Here is a 19731-nt window from a genome sequence, read left to right on the forward strand (position 1 = left end):
CAAGCATAACTACTCCTGAGGAAAAAATGAACGAACCGAAATGTACATAGTAATACCCCTGGATAATACTGCTACTGCTACTATTATTACTACTACTACTACTACTGCTCTGCTGCTACAAAAATCTGGAGTTGCTTGTTGATACCGAACTGACCATGTAATATAGTAGTGGCTCGAATGGTAGCTGCTATCGCTTAAACCATTCTAAGAAGAAGCTATCTTGATGATAGGAACAGCTTATACGGCAGTGAGGACCGCACCCCTGTCTATCCCTTTTCCATGTTAGCAATTGACCAAAACAGTAAAAGAAAGAGTGTAAAAAACCGAGCTTACCACCCACTTCGTCCTCCCACCACAACCCCTAATCCTTGCACCGGAATTCCTCCTTTTTTTATACTCTCACTTTCTCTACACTTTGTCCTTTGTAGCCCTGCCAATTCAGACTGGGAAAAGGAAGAAGAAAGGACAAGAATATGATGGTGTTATGTACCTGTTTCTCTTGCTGGTCTTTTCTTTTTCAAACTTTTTTTGGCCTTTTCTTCCTCAACTTTTTGCTTGTACCGGAAATTACGTTACTAGCACCTACTAAAACACAGCAGCACACGTATACGACATGCCATCAGCAGCAGCAACAGTAGCAACAACAACAACGATATCGTCGTTATCAGCATCACCGACGACAATGCTTATGACCATAAGTATAATAAATATGCGATGGCGCCCCCCGAGGTTATGGCTCGAAGATCACGAACGACAAATAGCTGTGTTCAGCGATATTGTAAATAATAACCCGCCTGTTTTCTTCTGCTGTTGATTCAAAGTGCCGTCGATCATTGTTGGCATGTTATATAAATAAAGAAAACTAATCGATGACACACACACCGTTACACACGACGTATAGCTACCAAAGCAGGTATTTGACGCTCGGCTGCAACAGTTGAACCGCCTGGTGCGCGCCCAGTGCCCTTCAAGTCACACCGAGTATTATGTTTTTGTATTTATCATAACGTGCATTGCATGTTCAGCTGGCTTCTCCTTGGCTGCGCGTTCAGCAGATATATCCATGTGGTATCCACTGATCCTGCTTTTGGTACCTGCTGCACTAAGTTTCTGGACCAGTCGACGAAGAGCTACACTTGTTCTTCGGATTAAACAGGTAAATAGAACTACTTGAATACACAAGTGCGGCTCCTTTGTCATCATCTCCACTATTGCTTGTCGGATTGGAACGACTTTGGCTATTTCTGGAGAGTTAATATTTCTCTTGTGTGTGGTGCCTGTCAAATCAAAAAAAGTTCGAACAAGCATTGAAACAGACATTACGAGAATTCAACAAAAAAGATCGCATACGATGGTCTTTTCGACGTCCTACCGCCGGCGACCCATTACCTACCGAGTTTCGAACCGCCCGATTATGTTTAATCATTGAACTTGGGCGCGCAGAGGAAGAACTGCCATCGTATCAGGCAGCAGTGACAGACGCCGCATCTTCCATATATTATCCACGGGGATTACCGCCGCCCAGTTATTCCGAAGTTAACATGCAGGAACTACAGCAAAATCGGCAGCATCAGCACCAGCAATCGTCGTCTCTAGCGTCGTCGTCGCGTTTGGATGGTAGTACGCTGACCTTTCCAGCAACATGCTCCTCACAGACATCACTTATTCCTACAGTTCCCGAGCCTGTTATGGTTCGACACCAGCGCGAACCAGTAGCAGCAGCAGCACCAGCAGCAGCACCAGGTCGGACAACACCATCATAATTCTACAGTACACGGCAGCAACAAAGCATCTTGATAATACTCCCCAAAAGCAAATTAAAATATTGCACAGTAGATATTATAAGGACAAAAACTAATATGTAAACATCCCATTTTCTGTATTTTGCTTTTGCATCTGGTCAAGCAAGCAACTAATTTCCAACTATCCTCGGTTTTCACCAAACTGACTTAGTGCATCACATTCTTTCTCGCTCTCTCTTTTTTTTTTTTACCGTTATCTACAATTTTATGCTACCTACATCCTAATACATCAGCCACTACATGTTGCACATTTCACTTTTTCGTTCAGTGATATAGCGACTGCTTTTTTCGTATGGATGTAATTTGTACTGTGCGGTAAATGTGCTGGTACGCTCAATATTAAAGTAGCACAACGATCTTGTCCTCTTCCGCATTATTTCACTAATATGGGAAAAAAATGAAATTAAGGCAAGTTCCTCTTGCAACTTCGTGACGTAGATCTTTGCCATCCGAATCTTTGGGACAAAAAATGAAAATGTTTTCCACTTTTAGCCATCACGTTGACGACCTTCCAGTAACAGTGTTCAGTGTACTTCATTGCGGAAGCAGTTGTTGCCCTATAAAAAAATGTGAAATCGCAGTTGATCGCTTAAACTATGTAAGAGACTATATCATCCTCACTTTGTTGTCGAGTAGTTTCGTGAATGGTGGGTACACGGAAACAGCCGTATCAGCTGCACTAAAGTATGTCAAAAAGGCAATAGTGAAAAGTGACTTCGGCGAGAAAAAAAAACAAAAGGCTGCTTCTGCGTGGAAGCTAAGTATGTTCGACGGTCCATACTGCACGGCCTTTTTCTTAAAGTCGGCGATCCATTACTGCACGTTTTCAATGTCTATGTTGGCAGAATTTGCTTCACCATGCATGGGTCACGACTTGTAACCATGCCGCTTTTCGAATTTCGTAATCCACCCATCAAAGTCAGTTAAAGTTATTTCTGACGTTTTCAAGGTTCGAACAAATGCCGAGGCTTTCCAACTCGTCAACGTATCGATCAAGAGCTCTATCTAGATCCGACAGTGCACAGCTTCTTGCTCTCTTTCCATCAAGTTCATCGTCAGTCATCGCCAACAATTTTTCAGCATTCTTGACAATTCCAGATATAGTAGGCTGGAAAGGAGAAATAGCCCAGAGTTACATTTTTCCATTGCCCACTTTGCAAGTGCACTTTGGGACCAGTTGCGAGCTCGTGCAATGATTGTCGTTTTAAGGGTTATCCCACCAACGACATATTTGAAGCCAGTTTTCTATCAGCTGTAATAAGGGGGGATGACTTTATAGTAAAATCAATTGTGACAAAACGCATTTTTCGTTGAGCTCTCCATATAATACCGCACGGTTAATGTATTTGCCGGAAGTCATTGACAGAACTACAATTCTTTATTTTTGGTCTTACTAGCTATATGACGCTATACATAGCGAGCGGGCACCTACTACGAATCAAAACAAACCTTCATTTATAGTTTGGATGTGCAACGTCGAGGTTACCATAATCAAGCGCGTTTGCGCAGAAATGAAAGAAAAAAACCATTCATTGTGCTATTTTGATCACAGTTATCTGGCTCTACAGGTCCGGAACAGTATGCCTTGCTTGCACTCTAGTTGATAATAGGAGAACGGAATATTACGTAAGATCTCTGTAGCATGACAGCTCCTCACACTACTAAGCGATTTGTCATACATAGAGCGAAACGTCCGCACGTTCTACGTAGAAACGATATGTTTCATTAAACAATTTGTTTATAATTACATTTAATGATGTGTATCTTGCCTCGTCCACACACAGAAATATGTGGTGTACCAAATGTTAGTCGTGACCGGAAAGCGGGACGACGATAATTTTGAGGGAAGAGAAAGGAAGGAGAAGGGGTCTTCGTTTGTGGACAAATGCATGAAAAAAAAACGTAGAGAATGGTTGGCTGAATTACTGCAAAATGCATAAATAGTAACGTCAAGGGTTTGTAGAAATTCTTAGTTTATTTTTTCTACATTTATACAATTCTTCCTTTGTGCGACTTCTCTTCTCTGTAAATAAATTCATAATGAAAGCCAAACCAAAAAAGAAGCATGCTTTTTTGCCCTGAAACAGCGTAGCAAATGTTGTAAAACAATGGAAAACGGGGACCGTGCGTACGGCATATGCCTGTTCTGACACCTTCTTATTCTGTCACATATGGTAATAACTTACCGACAATGGAATCACCATAGCAATCAAATTTCAGCACAAAACCAATGTTCGATTCTCCTAGATAATTGAGTTACATACAAGCTTTTGCAGCTATATCGTGCTATGCATTTTACTTACTCACTGTATGCATGCTACTGAATGGCTTTTAACAAAGTTAAATCATTTATATACACCCGGCTTTTAAATCCGTGTTTCTAACTACCGGCGTTTATTTCCGGGGAAAAACCTTATACATAGCTTAACACCCCACCAACTCAGTCGATCGGCAAAAGTGGAAAAGTCGCCTCCGAATCAATTCGCACGCTTGGGTACATCGTGGATTATGGCTCTTGTCTATAATTGGTCAGATGTTGGTGCGGAGAGCAAGATTTTACGTAAAAATAACAAAGAATGTTTCGAACTGGGCAACGACTCGCTATATAAAGAAATAGTTCTTTGCTACAACGAATTTCCCCCCTTTTCATATGGCCCTTTTTATCGTTATCTAATCATGACCGACAAGATGCCTGGCAGTGATTGGCATACCCAATCAGTCGATGCTGTTGCAAACACCTTGAATACTTCGATTGACGCTGGCCTGAGCACTGAGGAAGCCACTGCTCGTTATTCACAATACGGTTACAACGAACTCTCAGCAGACGGCGGTCCAACCTGGATCAAGGTCCTGCTTCGCCAAATGGTCGATGCCATGAACTGGATTTTTATTATTCTCGGCGCCATCTCCTATGGGTTTAAAGACTGGGCGACCGGATCGATGCTTTTGTTTATTGCCATATTGAACTTTTACCTCTCGTTCTCTCAAGAATACGCTGCAGAGCAAACATTGGCGGCATTGCGTAACTTGTCTTCGCCTATGGCTCAAGTCTTACGTGACGGTCGTGAACAGACCTTGGAAAGTCGAGAACTTGTCCCTGGCGATGTTCTATTGATCAAAGAAGGCGATTCCATCGCTGCCGACGCACGACTGTTCAGTATCTCTAATCTCGAAGTCGATGAAGCCCTCTTGACTGGCGAATCCGTGCCTGTTCAGAAGCAATTGATTGTATTAGAGAAAGCTGGTATGTTGCTGTCTATTCGCTTCGGCATTTTTACGAGTTTTATTTTTTCTTTCTTGTGTAACTCATTTTTTTTTTTGGTATCAATTGTTAATACATCATAGACGAACCGTTGGGTGATCGCGTCAATATGGCATATAGCTCGACCGTGGTCTCCAAAGGCCGTGGTAAAGCTATCGTCACAGCAACCGGTATGCTTACCGAAATCGGCAAGGTTGCTAAAAAACTTAATGATGCTGGCGACAATGACCAAACCCGTTTACAAAAATCACTCAACAAGATGTACATTGCCTTGATGGTCGCCGCCGTAATTTGCGTTATCATTGTGCTCGCCTCAGTAAAGTTTGTTAACGCGGATTATGACGTGGGAATGTATGCCATGACAGCTGCGCTCTCTGTTTTGCCCGCTGGTTTGACAACAGGTACATACATGAAAAGCATATAATTTTGTAGACATGAAATACTGATGTTTGTTTTTTTTGCTGAAAACAGTAATGACGGTTACTCTTGTGCTCGGTGGTAAAGAGATGGCTAGCCAAAAAGCTCTTGTTCGAAAGCTCAAATGTCTCGAAACCCTCGGCTCTGTTACAAACATCTTTTCCGACAAGACCGGTACCTTGACCATGGCCAAGATGGTGGTGATCCGCTTTTGGACGCTCAATGAAGGCCATTTCTACGTCGAGCCCAATGGTATTGCCCCTGAAGGAAACGTGTATCGAACCAAGGGACTTTCGGATGAAGCTTTCAACAACATGAATGGTGAGGTGGTCGACAAGTCCACTATTTCGGGAACTCTCCAGCAACTTGTTCACTGCTCTGCTCTGTGTAACATGTCAAGTATTTTCCGTCGCGAGGAAGCGAATGACAGTGTCAGCATCAACGTAAAGGAAAAGGCGTTCACACCAAGTGATGCTGACAGCAGCGATATAGAAGAACCCACCGAATCTGACGACTGGATCCCGAGCGGTGCACCCACTGAAGTTGCCCTTCAAGTTTTTGCACACAAGTTTGATATGGGTAAACCTCAATTGACCGCGTTGGACTGGGAAATGCTGGCTGAATACCAATTCGACTCGACCATCAAGCGCATGTCGACTTTGTGCCGCGACACCAAGACCGGCGATGCACTCCTGTTCACCAAAGGTGCTGCTGAACGTATCGTCCCTCTGTGCACCAACGTTGGCGACAACTCGCAACTGGTTCTTGAAACTGTAGAGAAGCTTGCTTCAAAGGGTCTGCGCGTGATGGCACTCGCGGTTCGCAAGATGGATCCTGCTGCCATGACCGACTTGCCTTCCTTGGATCTAATGCACAAGCGTTTTCCCAGAGAAGATATGGAATGCAACCTGGAGTTCTTGGGTTTGACCGGCATTTATGACCCACCACGTGCTGAATCGCGCGTCGCTGTGAGCGAAGCGCACCAAGCTGGTATTTCGGTGCACATGCTTACTGGCGATCACGAAATTACTGCCCGCGCTATTGCCAAGGAAATCAACATTTTGGACGAAAAGCAGCTTTCTGAAAAAGAAATCGACAAGCTCGTCATGTCTGGCCCTCAGTTTGATGCTCTCACCGATGATCAAGTGGACCAACTCGAACGTCTTCCGCTCGTGGTCGCCCGCTGCTCACCTGATACTAAGGTCAAGATGATCCAGGCCTCTGCCCGTCGACACAACATTGCCGCCATGACGGGTGATGGTGTCAATGACTCGCCTTCGCTCCGTATCGCCGATGTGGGTATTGCCATGGGCAAGAACGGCAGCGATGTTGCAAAACAAGCATCGGATATCATTCTAACAGACGACAACTTTGCCACGATTATCAGAGCCATTGCTGAAGGCCGTCGTATTTATCAAAACATGCAACGGTTCTTGTTGTACTATTGGATCTGTCTTGTTGCATTGGCCATTGTCGTCTTGGTCTGTCTGGCTGTCCGTGATCCTGATGACAAGAGTGCTGCTCCACTGTCGACCTTGCAAATGATCTTGATCTATGTCGCTATTACACCACCCGCTGCTGATCTGAGCACCCAGGCTGCATCCCCTACGGTTATGCAAGAACCCCCTCGACCTCCTACCGAAAGCCTTTTTAACAAGGAAATCTTGTGGGACACGTTTGTTTATTCAATCGCCATTGCCGCATTATGCATGGTCGCATTCTTAGTACCACTCTATGTCGTCAGTGATGGTGTTGGTGTGGGTGCCTCTGGCTGTGACACGAATTACCAAGAAGGACTTTGCGATTCATTCTATCGCGGCCGTGCAAGCATGCTTATCTTTTTCTTGTTCAGCTCGATCATCGTCATGGTCCACGTCCGCAGTTACCGCCGGCCCGAGTGGGATCTGGCTGGTATCAAGAAAACACTGCGATCCAAGACTATCATTGGCACATTCTTGTTTGACGTTATCACTTTGCTCCTGTTCATGTATATTCCACAAGCAGCCATCGATGGCTTTAGCATGATGGGAGTCACTTGGGAATGGGGTCTTGCCATTGGCTTGGATATTTTCTTTATCTTCTTTGGCGAAGGATACAAGGCAGTGAAGCGACGCTTCATGAAGGCCACGACAATTAAACAAGTCGTCACTGCATAAATTATTAGATACACCTGTTTTGTTTAGTTCATGTTTCCATAATATTCCCGTACACACACCCTCATCCGTACATACATGCTTCACTCTTTCACTTAATGCAATCTCTTCATATTAACTCATTATAAATTAATACACATACCTTTTTTTTAGTGAAATTGACATCTTGAGATATGCAAGAAAGCTTCTGAATGTGACGTACATGGGAGTTTGACAGCTCGATGATGGCAAATGATATGATTGATATGGTCATCATCCCTATTTTCTACTGCACTTTTTCATGGCTAATTGCCATCTTTCGCTATGGCATTCTTCGTGAATATTATCGCTTCAGCTTTTACCGCTTGCTCCAAGGGATCCGTACTGTGCGTAATAATGTGTACATAGCTTATGCTAGATACTGTAATAACGTCCGCATATACTACATACAGAGTATGATAGAAGTATAAGCATGATTTACGTCGTGCATTGCATTGACACTGTTGTGCTGGTATGTGCCTGTATGTCTTTTGTATGCACCTAATTATAGACACATGTTCAGTTAATACCAAGACACATACTCATGCTTTTTGACGGACTGTGGGGTGGGGGGGGGGGCGGGGGCTGTTATGTGACGTAGGGTACTGGGAGAAGAAGAGATCCCAAGATCAACCAGGTTAGTTTACTGGACAACATCTATGTCTGTTTTTTTGCAACACACATATCGCCACTTTGTTGCAACGCTACAAGGAGCTCCGTGTATACTCACGGTCGTACATTGAAGAGGTGTGTTTTGGGGGCGGGGGTAGAGCAAAGGAAGAAGAAATAAAGAATCCGTTAAAGGGGAACATACACGTTCATTTAAAGATAACATACGGGGCTGCATCATAAGCAAAACAGCGAATCCAAAAGTCAAAAGAACAAAAAAAAGCTTAATCGTTGAGTGGGTAAAAAAGGTGCTTTCTGATGGTTTGTATAACCGCATATAGTGACTACTACTGGGGCAAATAAGAGAATCTATTTGAGTGCAACAGAACACCAGCGGGCATTAATCAAATACACAATGGGTTAGAACTGGATAATTACATATTATAGAAGTGAAGTGAAACGATGGTTTATGGGTCGAGCGAACGGCCCTCGGGGGGGGGGGTGGACGAGGACGAGGAGGAGTGCCTCTTGTAATAATAATAACAATGTGTGTATATGTATGATGTACTAAGTGATTTACAGCAGCAAGAAAGCACGTGGCACTGCTTTGTGTAATCTACACAAGGTGTTAGAGAACACAAAAAGGTCTGCCGATTTTGTGACACGTCAGGAAGTTTTGTGCAAAGAAGATGGGTGTCGCTCCCTCACTCATGTTTAGTTGTAAATACATACGTGCTGTAGTAGTAGTATTTTTGTATTGGAGCACATGCTTACTAAGTGGGCGTAAAAAGCATCTCCTCCTTAATACAGAATGCCCACTTGTTGTTGTTGTTGTTGTTGTTTCTGTAGCATTTCGAGATGCATTTTTCTTTTTGGGTGGTGGTGGTGGTGGTGGTGGTTGTACACACACTCAAGTTGGGGAAAAATAAAAGGTTGATAGATGGCCACAAGCCTTCAATTTGTGGCACCTTCTTGATGCGGATCAATCTCGACCAACCCAAAATAATAAAAAAAGGCTCTGTAATAGACCAGACCCTACATGTTCTTTTTCATTCTTCTATCATTAGCTTATTTGCTACATAATGTGTTGCTCATATCAATCATCCCTGATGACTGTGCCAGTGGGATTATCAGTTGCGTGTGCAAAGATAGGAGAAAAGTCGGGGTGGGGGGTTGAGTCGAAGAGGGGCTATGTGGGTAGTAGTAGTGGTGGTAGTAGTAGTAGTAGTAGTAGTATATGAGGACGACGGTGTACAAGAAGATACAAGGTAACGTCAAATAGCGGTGACGTAAAGGAGCATGGATAGGTCACGCGCAACGCCATTGTGTAACCGGAATGACATCATTGGAGATGGTGGAATGGAGTTCTGGAAGTCTTTTTTCGGCTCTCTCCTGCAACTGCCCTCTTCTTTAAACCCGTTGCGACTGCTAACCGTCTCTTTTTCCGTGCAAACGAGCAACGGCAGGCAGAAAAGAGAAAGGACACATCTACCAGTGGGAGAGCAAAGACGGCTTCTTCATTTTCCCCATGACTGAGTCCACGCCTTTCTAGCGAAGGCATTAGTAGTAGCCGTACTTACTGTTCGCTGACTTTTTTTTTTTGCAACGAGCCACTTTTTTTTTTCCACTCCTCAACTCAGTTCCGATGGGACGAACCAGGCTTTCTTGCATCCCCAAATTACGTGGCTCGCTTCCCTTTTCTCTCTCTCTCTCTCTCTCTCTCTTTCTCTTTCTCTCTTTCTCTTTCCAAGTCTTCACAGCAACTCTGACCTCAGCACCCAACCCCTCCCCCAATTTTCCATCACCTCAGCACCACCACCAAAAAGACCTTTTTCTCTTTGCTCTCTCTCTCTCTCTACACACCCACTCGCTCGCTTCTCTTCTCTTCTTCTTTTCGCCCCCCTCCCACCCCTTCTCCCACTCCCCAACGTCGCAAAGCTGAATCGCGCCGCGTGTTCGGTCTTTAACCTTGCTGGCTGTTCGACAATTTGCCACAAAACGACATTACGGACGATTTGTGCATGACGAGAGATGCGATCTTGGGTAGAAGCTCACCGTTGGCTGAGTGGGAACCCAAGTCGCTCAGCAGGACAACAACAGCAACGCAGCTGACGCCGTCGTGCCTGAAACGCATCTTCAACAACCTTCCCCGATCCGATTTGGTGCGCGTAGCGCTGACCTGCCGAGCATGGTCGACACCTGCACTTGAAAGGGTGTGGGCAAGCTTCAAGTTTGCACGCGAGCGAGAGTTTGAGCGCGTTTTCGCCATCATCACGCGGCGCAGCGCCTCGCGCAAGTACGGCTTGTTTGTCAAAACGCTTGAACTGGTTCATGCGGACAGAGACTTCTTTGTCAGCCCAAACATCATCCTGCTCGTCACTTCGGCTTGTCCGAACCTTGAGTCGATATCAATTACCTTTAATAATACCCGGCCTGTCGCGCCTCCTGTGAAGATGCAGCATCGACCGGTCCTACCACCTATCAAACGGACAGGAGACATGCCACCGCAGAAACAACAACAACAACAACAACCAGTACTACCATTACCGCAACAGCATCATCTTCCTCAGCACAACAATAATAACGCACACCATCATACACCATCACAACTATTGCAACAACAACATCATAACAACAACAACATTATTACCCCTCCTCTTCCTCGACCGCATCATTCACCGTCCACCCAACAACAACAACAACAACAGCCAGTCGTCAACATGAGCAGTAATCATTCTTCGCATACGCATCGTCAACACAATCATTCGCTCCCACTTGCGCATTTTGCACACAATTGTCGCAAACTACGGCACATTCGACTGACCTCATACTCGCCAAAGACAGACGACTCGGTCTACGAGATGGCCAAATACCTGAAATCCGGTACGCTGGAGAGCATCATCTTTACCGGTTGCACAACCTTGCAAGGCTCGACGCTCTGCAAGCTAGCATTGACCAATCCGCAGCTACGGCACATAGAGATCATGGGCAACACTCCCGTCAGCGACCCGAGCTTGGCCACGCTTGCCGAGCACTGCGGTGCCCACCTCGAGAGCATAAGCATTGGGAATGCGCATCACTTGACCGACATTTCCATACGCCATGTTGCCAAACGGTGCAAGAACCTGAAACAGCTGATCCTGTTCAGCAATCCCGACGGCAACAAACTGCACGAGGAAACATTGATTGAAGTGCTACGCCAGTGCACTCAGTTGCGTGTCTTGAGCCTGAGCAATGCCCGGATTCTCGGTAATCAGTTTTTTGAACTTGCAGCTACAAGAGTCGAACGGGAACTCGACGCAATTGTCGAAAGTAGTAGTCATCATCAGCATCAGCATCATCTTCTCAATAACAACAACAACAACAACAATAGTAATAATAATAGCAACAGTCATAACAACAACAACCATCATCACAACAGCAAAAACCATCCCAGACAACAACAGCAAGCACAAGCACAGCATCATCCTCATGCACCCTCCTATGGATTGCAGCGGCTCTGTTTGGGCGGAGTTCGACGAGAAGTCATCCAAGGTCCAGGCTTGGCTCGTCTCATCCAAATGAGTGCCAGCACGAATGACAGTGACGACGAAGACGATGACGATGACGACAACGACGACGATAATGTCGATGGTGATGATAACGCTAGAGAGCGCGATCGATTATTACCCACTGCTGACAACAATCTTTCGCATTTCATGGGCAGTGCGGCGCATATGCCAAAGACAACTGTGATTAGAGGAAGTTCGATCTGGTGGCAACGCCGGAAGCCAGTCTTGGACGCACACAGCAAATAACAGCAACAGCCTTAATATATCCCATTCCCCAAACCCCTCCCTTAGTATATACTCTCTCTCTCTCTCTCTCTCTTTTTCTTTTGCACCAAAAAAAAAAACAAAGGACGAAGGATGGGCATCAAGGACCCTCCTTCTTCTTGTATCTCTCCTCTTCCAATATATCACTTTGGTTTCTCTTCTCTTTCCTCTCGTGTAGCAATTGTAATTTAACACACCACTCTCTTTACTCTCCCTCTCCCCACCCATCCCCTTTGATCATCCAATGGCGGGTGTTGTATACAAAATGTTAATGGGATTTTCTTTGTGTTATTATATATATATATATATATACATATACGTCACATATATCAAGTCAATCTTTGTGTTTAGATCAAGGGGCCGGGGGATCGACCCTGAACCCACAGTAGCAGAGATCGCCACGGTCAGGATCCAATCGTGTTTGTTTGTGCCATGTACACAATGAGCTCATAGCTTTTCTACTTGCCGCTGTTGTTGCTCTTGCTATTGTGTGGCTACTGCTGTAAGGAGGGGGACAAAATTCCATCCTATCTTGCTAACTGCTGTCACCATTCGTTGAGTTTAGACGTACGTGGCACAAATAATCCCATCGTTGGTTAGTAATTCATATTAGCCATTAGATTGCCGTTACGACATAACTGTATATATATATATATATATGTATAAATATTTTTGTATTACAACAAGGAACCGGCCACGCTAGCATTTTTCTCAGCAACAACAGCAGTTTTTTCTCATAGATTACTTTCTAAGGTTTCCCATTCTTTTGTAATAATAAATCATAATTTAATAATGGATACCACCATTTTGTGACACAGTTCATAAGAAACGCATTAATACACGCAGCAATACTGCTTCTTTCCAGCTTATTCTTTCTTTCTTCTTTACAATTGTATGACAAAAGGCTCTTCCGCGAATTTTTTTGTAAATGACGAGTTATCGTCATCTCTCATGTGGTTCTTGATGTGTTTGTTATGTACAACCATCGATATATCATTCCTTTTCTTCTCCACTCCCCCCCCCTCCCAACAAAGAAAAAAATCTTCTTGGCATTTCGTCATCACATCTTGCAGATTCCACAAACACTGTAATTCTTGGTTCCGGCTATGTCTAAAGTTTTGCTGCGCATGTTTTTTATAAGCATGATAAAGTAAATTGTCATTATGATATAGAGCCATCACTATGATGCACACAGACGTCAGAGATAAGAAAGGGGGAAGGTCCGCAGAGGGCAGTAATACGTGTGACAGCCTCTTTGAGTTCACTGTAGTTCGTTCATCTAATGTGTATCAATGGTTAAAAGATATGTCAATTGTTTGCAGCAGATCTTTTCTGTCTATTAAAAGTATATATTTCATAAAGGTTAAAGTATCCTCTTTTCAAACCGTGCAGCTATTTGAATCTTACTCTTCCAAGCACGCACGCCATAATTAGGAGACTCGGTTATATTTTTTCACTTACTACTCCTACTACGTACTCCGCCAAACTCTAACCTTCTTTCTTGCATGAAAAAGACATGATGCTTTTGACAGTATCGACAATAACAGATACATATACTAGCCTATTGAGTCAACGTCAGAATAATGGATAGCGACGGCATAACGCGGCGTATACTGATATTGCTACTGCTTTTCCTTAGGCATGCTAACAGCTTCTTTGCGAGATTATATAATAACTACGTAATGATATGCACTAAGGTTTTGAGGACGGGCTCATGTTATAAATACAGCGAGATGTGCATAGAGTGTCATCACATCTACGTATGCTGATAATATTTTGCTACTGTCGATAGTAGATCCAGTTTATTACACTCGCTAGCATATCACATACAAACACAATAAAGGGGACTGAATTTAAGAGTTCTTTAATGACAAAGCATACCATGTAGTGGTTGTACTCTAACTTCTGATATTACATATCAGAGTTCTAGACTGTCACGTTTATGCCGATCGACATGCATAAACAATGCTGCGTCGTGCTGCCATTGCATATACTGAGTAATCATCATTTACAGAGGACTCCCACTCCATACCCCCCCCCCTCCTCATCGATCTCAGAATGTCGCTTCGTCTCTTTCTCTCGTTCAATACATTTACCATACCAGGCCTTGAAAGAAACACCCACTCCACTATAGCAACATTCTGTATTTTCATTGTGTGTAATATGTCTTCATGAACGCTTGCCTAGGGCTTATTTTCAAAATATGTGAGTACACTTTGTTAGTGTAAACGCATTTAATGATGGTTTCTAGAAATTTCAAAGGTGATGCGATGATGATGACGAACTCGCAGCAATTACTATTGTGCCAGAACCTAAAAACATATGGCTTTCTATTTCATCTGACACATGTCGAAAAAGGGAAAATCAACAAACTGCTGCATACGTCCATACTGAGAACCAATATAATAAAAAAAAACCACCGTTCCAGACCTTCTCTTCACGCGCCTTAGTATACATAATACACAATGTGTCTTTTTCTTCTTGCCTCGCCCACATATCGTCTTGGATAAAAACTTTCAGTTTAGTGATACGCACATACTTCTTTAATGATGGTGAATGTGGCTGCACGCTTTCTCGTTGCTCGGTATTCGGAAAATGGAGCCGCAGTACTTCCAGGTAATCTCACGATACTACTGTGGATCCTTTTTTTTCTACTGTTCTTTTTCACTCGCCACATGCATTTAGCCTGGTATGCAGTGCGCATATGATACTGCAACCTTTACTTGCCTGACAACAATTTCCCTTCATGGTGAGCAACAGATAAAAGAGCGAACAAGAATCTCAAAAAACATGCTCTACTATCATACGCCTATAACTATTTAGTATACCATATAATGGTGATGATGATTTACATAGTGCCAGCTTTCTCTCCAGTGCAAAAGCGGTAGAGCAGACTTTGTTGTCGCTTGCACTACGCATTGTTTGCGCTGCTTGTCCAATCGTCTATTCAATGCTCTCTGTGGCGATGTTTGGATGTCACTCGTTCTTTTTTTTTTATTTTGAACTGAACTGAATGGTGACAATGATGATGCCGTATAGAAAACCAGTCTTGCTTTTTGTCAAGCCACACGAAGATAATGAAACTCGTCAACCATCTTCTTTGCTCGCATTATATTTTACAATTGCATCTCGCTATATCATCTATGATGCAAACATAAATTAACCTTGGAGGCAACATGTAATAAACAAAGAGAAGGGTAAGTAGAGCGCGATCGACAAATGTTTCGCGCGGACATTTCTTTATTTGTTTACTTTACGCTTAGCTCGGATAGAAGCCGGATGCCTGGTAGTACTCCAATGAGTGAGTGCATGTGTGTGGTGGAGATCATATGAACTAAACAACAACAGCAGTGCTTTTCTTTTATACATACACATGTCTCGAAGCTGCACATGCATTCGACTATACTCCTTGTTCATATCATTACCAGGATAGTAGCAATGCAGCATGCATCGAGCAAGAATGTGGTAGCGTTAGTTTGAAACAGGTGTTATATACAATAGTCGAGTCCCTGCATCTTATACCAACTGTTAAATAGAAAAGAAGAAGAAGCGGGAAAGGCAGAGTGCTAGCGGACACCCATAGTTTTAGTTGTAATGATTGTTAACGTTACGAAGTAATTGTATTAAGTCTAGGGTAAGGCGACATTAGTAAAAATTCGTTACGATGTGTAGATACGTGCGTGCAACTTATCTACTACACGTGTGGTACTGCTCCTACTGCGTCCACGCTAAAGTCATGCGCGCGACACAACAACAGGATATCCTCATGATGTTGGATGATAACAGCAAACCATTGCTCTTCTTCTGTGTTTGCTTCTTTGTTTGACGGGAATACCCTTGCCCGTGACCATAGTGATTGATTGCTACTGCTGTTTGTTGTCCAGCAACAACAAGCTGTTTTCGATCAATCGAGAGAAGGAAAAAGAAGGATTCCTTTTTTCTCCGTCTCTCTCGCTCTCCATTGTGCGATCATTTTCTCCAAGGTGAGATAATAAGAACGGTGGGGGTGTGTGCTGAATTGAAAAGGATCGACGGTATCTTTATTCCGAGGGTGTATGTTCCATGGTTAAGCACTAGTGCGGAGGTCATGCTGGCCGATGATTGCTTAGGTTTCGAAAGTTTGCTTATATCCACCGGAAATCTTTAAGCCAGGCTTTACGAAAGGATGGGTGGCCGGATTGGGGGTATGTGGAAAGAAGGAAAAAAAAAGTTGCGTTGGGTTTTGCGCGCGTACTTTCTATCCACATCCCCCGCGCATCTTTTCCGTCTTTTTACTTTATTTACTACTGTTATTGTTCGCTGGTAGCAGACACACACACGCACAACAGCAATATAGGCCGCGATCACTCTCTGCCAACAAAAGGGTAAGGTGTGGCAAATCCAGAAGCATGGCTGTGTAACCATACACTACCGCCTTGTTGCCTCCATGCACAGCCGGAGTTCAACCAGACTAACCTTTTGCTTCTCTCGCTCTCTCTCTCTTTTTTTCGAAATGCTCCTCTCCACTCGCGTTGACATTTGCCACATTGATTTGGAATCGTCAACTTTTGCACCCACCGCTCTCGCCATTCCAACCGCACTTTCGCACAATGCAGACAAGGAGATCGCAACAAGCTCCACCGACAGCACTCGCTTCAGACCATAGAAACGACTCCAAAGCCGGATTTACGTCTTTGCGGGGCTTCAAGTCGCCATGTCACAAAGTATAACACTCGCATATGTAGCATGAAGTAACGGAAATCATATTATCGTGCATGGCGAACTAAACGAACAATTCTAGATTTTGATCTGCGCTCATCAGCCCCGCAACAGCCATCGTCTTCTGAAGAGCAACAGCAGCAGCAGCAGCAACAACAACAACCAACCGTTACTACACCACATCAACAGCATCAGCTGCCATTACGGCAATGGATAGAACAGCAGCCGACGAACCGCTTTGTACCGCCACGAATTCTCGAGTACGGACCTCCGGTGGGCTTAGATTCAGATACCCTCCGAATCGTCCTGGGCCTGGTGGACGTCGATTTGATTCCAATGTTACGCATAGCACTCGGCTCGTGCGTCCTGCCGACACGGCAAACACTTGTCAACCCAACTGCCGTATATGTACAATTGACAGCCGCCGTTCCAAACTGGCAGATGACTCGCGCGCCTGACAGAACCCGCGTTCCTGTCTATGTCGTCATTTGCGAGCAGAACCACCAAGAGGTCATTGATAACTGGTTTATTGGCTACTTTGCTTACGACTATGCCCGAAAACGATCCTCAGCTGAGTACGGATCGTCCATGACTTCGAGCACTGGGTCCAAACGCACCAGGCGGGCTGAGTCATTGTCGTCTTTGCAGCAACAGCAGCAGCAGCAGCAGCAACAACAACAACAACAACAACAGCATCAGACAGGTAATGAGCCCATTTAGACTTAACACAATGCACCCTGTTTATAGTCAAGCGCACGTTCCTCCAAAATAAGAGGTTACATGATGATGATACTGACCGACAGAAAAACCCGCCGTCTGATAACAAAATGTTGGCCTTCCAATGCTATTCTAGATCCAGCAGCTGCTGCAGCTGCTGCCTACATGGTACCTGCATATCAAGGCTATCCTGCATCCGGCTACTATGGCCTGCCGCCGTCTCCAGCACCATACATGGCGCATTATCCACCCACTTCCCACACCACCGGGCCACCGGCTCCGACCCGATCTTCGCGCGGATATTACGAAGGTAAAGTCATTTTCTTAATTGATTGTTCTTCTTGTTCTCCTTTCGCTTTTTGCAGTGCTATTCTTTCCATTACAACACACTCTTCGTTCTCGCTCTCTCTCTGTCTCCGCTTTCGCATATCATTGCTATAATTGGACCTATCTCCGTTTCCTTTCATCATCATCATCATCATCATCATCACCTCTTATTATTACTACTATTACTGCTGTCCTTTTCTGTGTCTGGGTTTCTTTTTCCTCTCCTTTATTCCCTCTTCTTTTTTGTGTTCGATGTTGAATGCTTATTGTTTAAATCATCCTCCTCCAAACAATACATAATATCAGGTCCGCCGCCGCCCACCATTTCCCCAACTCAAATGATGGGTTACTCTTACCGCGACCAGCCTCTTCCTCCATCCTCCGTACCTAGCAGCGAGCCAACACTGGGATATCCAAGCATACCTCCACCGCCACCTCCGCATGCTGAACTCAGTGATGAGGACGCTGCTGCAGCCGCTGCCGCCATGAGTCAGATGGGCCATCCTCAGTCAGGTGTTTTGGCCCATGCAGCAGACCCATCAGCAGCCGCAGCCGCTGGCTTGCAGCCCTACATGATGCAGCAGCTCACTCCACCGTCAATACAGCAGCAAAATCCACCGCCATTATCCCATCATCACCACCAGCACCACCAGCAACATCCACAACACGAACAACATCCAAACATTTCCGACACTACTCCTACTAGCACCTCAGCTGCCGCTGGATCGAGTATGGAGCTTATTGCTCCAGCTCCCCCATCAGCAACAACAACAACAGCACCAGGAGGAGGAGGAGGAGGACCGTCATTAGCGCCTTCCAGCACGACCCCGTCGACGTCGCCGACCTCTGGCCAAGCAGGAGCAGCACCCCTTTACGATCCTTACGCGCACATTCTCAACAAGGCGAATCTCCATGTCGAAGGCAATCTCGAAGACATGCTCGCGAATTGGACACCCGAGGAATGGCAGAATCAGCGACGTCTCGTTCAGTTTTGGCGGCGACAACAAGGCAACGAGGTGATTTGTAGTTTTGCACCCATTGCTCAGAGCGAACGGCCTCAGCAACAAAACATGATTGTCGTCTCATGTATCTATTGGCGGGAACATAACGATTATTTCATCACGTCCGTCGACTGCATTTATCTGTTGGAAAGCTTGATTGGTGTTCGGTTTACGGTCGAGGAAAAGAATCGGATACGTCGCAATTTGGAAGGCTTCCGCCCATTGACTGTTAGCAAGTTGCGGCAGGACAGTGCTGATTTCTTTAAGCTCATCATGGCGTTTCCAAACCCAAAGCCCAGAAATATTGAAAAAGATGTGAGTCTGTTAATACCGTGGAATGAGGACTCTATGACTTGGGAAAGACATTAATGCTCATCACGACACTTTAATGATACCAGGTCAAGGTGTTTCTGTGGCGATCGCTGGCTATGGCACTCAAAAAGATTATTAGCAAATACACAGCAAGTTACAGTAGCACTGCAAGTGTCAATCTCGAAGCACTCGGCACTTCGTTCCCAGGGTGTTCCGACCCAGGCGAAGGCGGCAGTAGCAGTAGCAGCGGACAGCCACAACAACCAGCAACATCATCCTCATCTCAGCAATTACAACAACCTCCTTCACCGCACGAAGAATCATAGAACACTATTACTTACTACTCTACTACTACTACTACTACTACTACTATTGCTATTGTACTACTTACTATTTTTTCATAGATTTTACTTTTTATTTCATGATATGTTTAAGCATCTCTTCTACTCAGTAGTTTTCTATTATTCTATTCTTACTTATATGTCTACCTATCTATCTACCTATCTACCTACCTTTATTATTCTTACGTTATTAACTAATATATTACGCCAAATTTTCTCTGTATTAAACAAAAACAATTTACATGGGTTTTTGACGTCG

General features: G+C 44.5%; 5 protein-coding genes across 5 annotated transcripts; all 5 read left to right on the forward strand.

The window, feature by feature from the left end:
• Positions 1-613: 613 nt before the first annotated feature.
• Positions 614-1763, forward strand: BDB00DRAFT_877670 (uncharacterized protein; the record flags this gene model as incomplete). Its single annotated transcript, XM_053127646.1, has 3 exons — positions 614-778; positions 902-1156; positions 1296-1763. The coding sequence occupies 3 exons, from the start codon at positions 614-616 to the stop codon at positions 1761-1763; spliced, it is 888 nt and encodes a 295-aa protein (XP_052974464.1).
• A 2715-nt stretch (positions 1764-4478) lies between these two features.
• BDB00DRAFT_877671 (uncharacterized protein) lies at positions 4479-7637 on the forward strand (the record flags this gene model as incomplete). The annotated part of the gene is made up of 3 exons (XM_053127647.1): positions 4479-5046; positions 5148-5465; positions 5536-7637. The coding sequence occupies 3 exons, from the start codon at positions 4479-4481 to the stop codon at positions 7635-7637; spliced, it is 2988 nt and encodes a 995-aa protein (XP_052974465.1).
• A 3151-nt stretch (positions 7638-10788) lies between these two features.
• BDB00DRAFT_849332 (uncharacterized protein) lies at positions 10789-12139 on the forward strand. The gene has a single exon (XM_053125367.1). It carries the CDS (start codon positions 10982-10984, stop codon positions 12056-12058), a length of 1077 nt encoding a protein of 358 aa, XP_052974466.1. The 5' UTR covers positions 10789-10981; the 3' UTR covers positions 12059-12139.
• A 4405-nt stretch (positions 12140-16544) lies between these two features.
• On the forward strand, positions 16545-18044 carry BDB00DRAFT_60642 (uncharacterized protein). The gene is made up of 3 exons (XM_053118004.1): positions 16545-16779; positions 16857-17477; positions 17628-18044. The coding sequence occupies exons 1-3, from the start codon at positions 16770-16772 to the stop codon at positions 17930-17932; spliced, it is 936 nt and encodes a 311-aa protein (XP_052974467.1). The 5' UTR covers positions 16545-16769; the 3' UTR covers positions 17933-18044.
• Positions 17842-19712, forward strand: BDB00DRAFT_849338 (uncharacterized protein). Its single transcript, XM_053125368.1, has 2 exons — positions 17842-19134; positions 19218-19712. The coding sequence occupies exons 1-2, from the start codon at positions 18157-18159 to the stop codon at positions 19455-19457; spliced, it is 1218 nt and encodes a 405-aa protein (XP_052974468.1). The 5' UTR covers positions 17842-18156; the 3' UTR covers positions 19458-19712.
• Positions 19713-19731: the final 19 nt, after the last annotated feature.

The sequence above is a fragment of the Zychaea mexicana genome (genome assembly GCF_025766255.1).
Source record: "Zychaea mexicana strain RSA 1403 chromosome Unknown BDB00scaffold_114, whole genome shotgun sequence".
In the NCBI taxonomy this organism is placed as follows: domain Eukaryota; kingdom Fungi; phylum Mucoromycota; class Mucoromycetes; order Mucorales; family Lichtheimiaceae; genus Zychaea; species Zychaea mexicana.

Bases quoted from the DNA above. Each gene is read 5' to 3' on its own strand.
- BDB00DRAFT_60642 (XM_053118004.1), top strand. The intron at 17,478-17,627 runs GTAATGAGCCCA...ATGCTATTCTAG, and splicing joins ACAACAACAGCATCAGACAG to ATCCAGCAGCTGCTGCAGCT.
- BDB00DRAFT_849332 (XM_053125367.1), top strand. From the start codon at position 10,982: ATGAGCAGTAATCATTCTTCGCATACGCATCGTCAACACAATCATTCG.
- BDB00DRAFT_849338 (XM_053125368.1), top strand. From the start codon at position 18,157: ATGATGGGTTACTCTTACCGCGACCAGCCTCTTCCTCCATCCTCCGTA. The intron at 19,135-19,217 runs GTGAGTCTGTTA...TAATGATACCAG, and splicing joins CCAGAAATATTGAAAAAGAT to GTCAAGGTGTTTCTGTGGCG.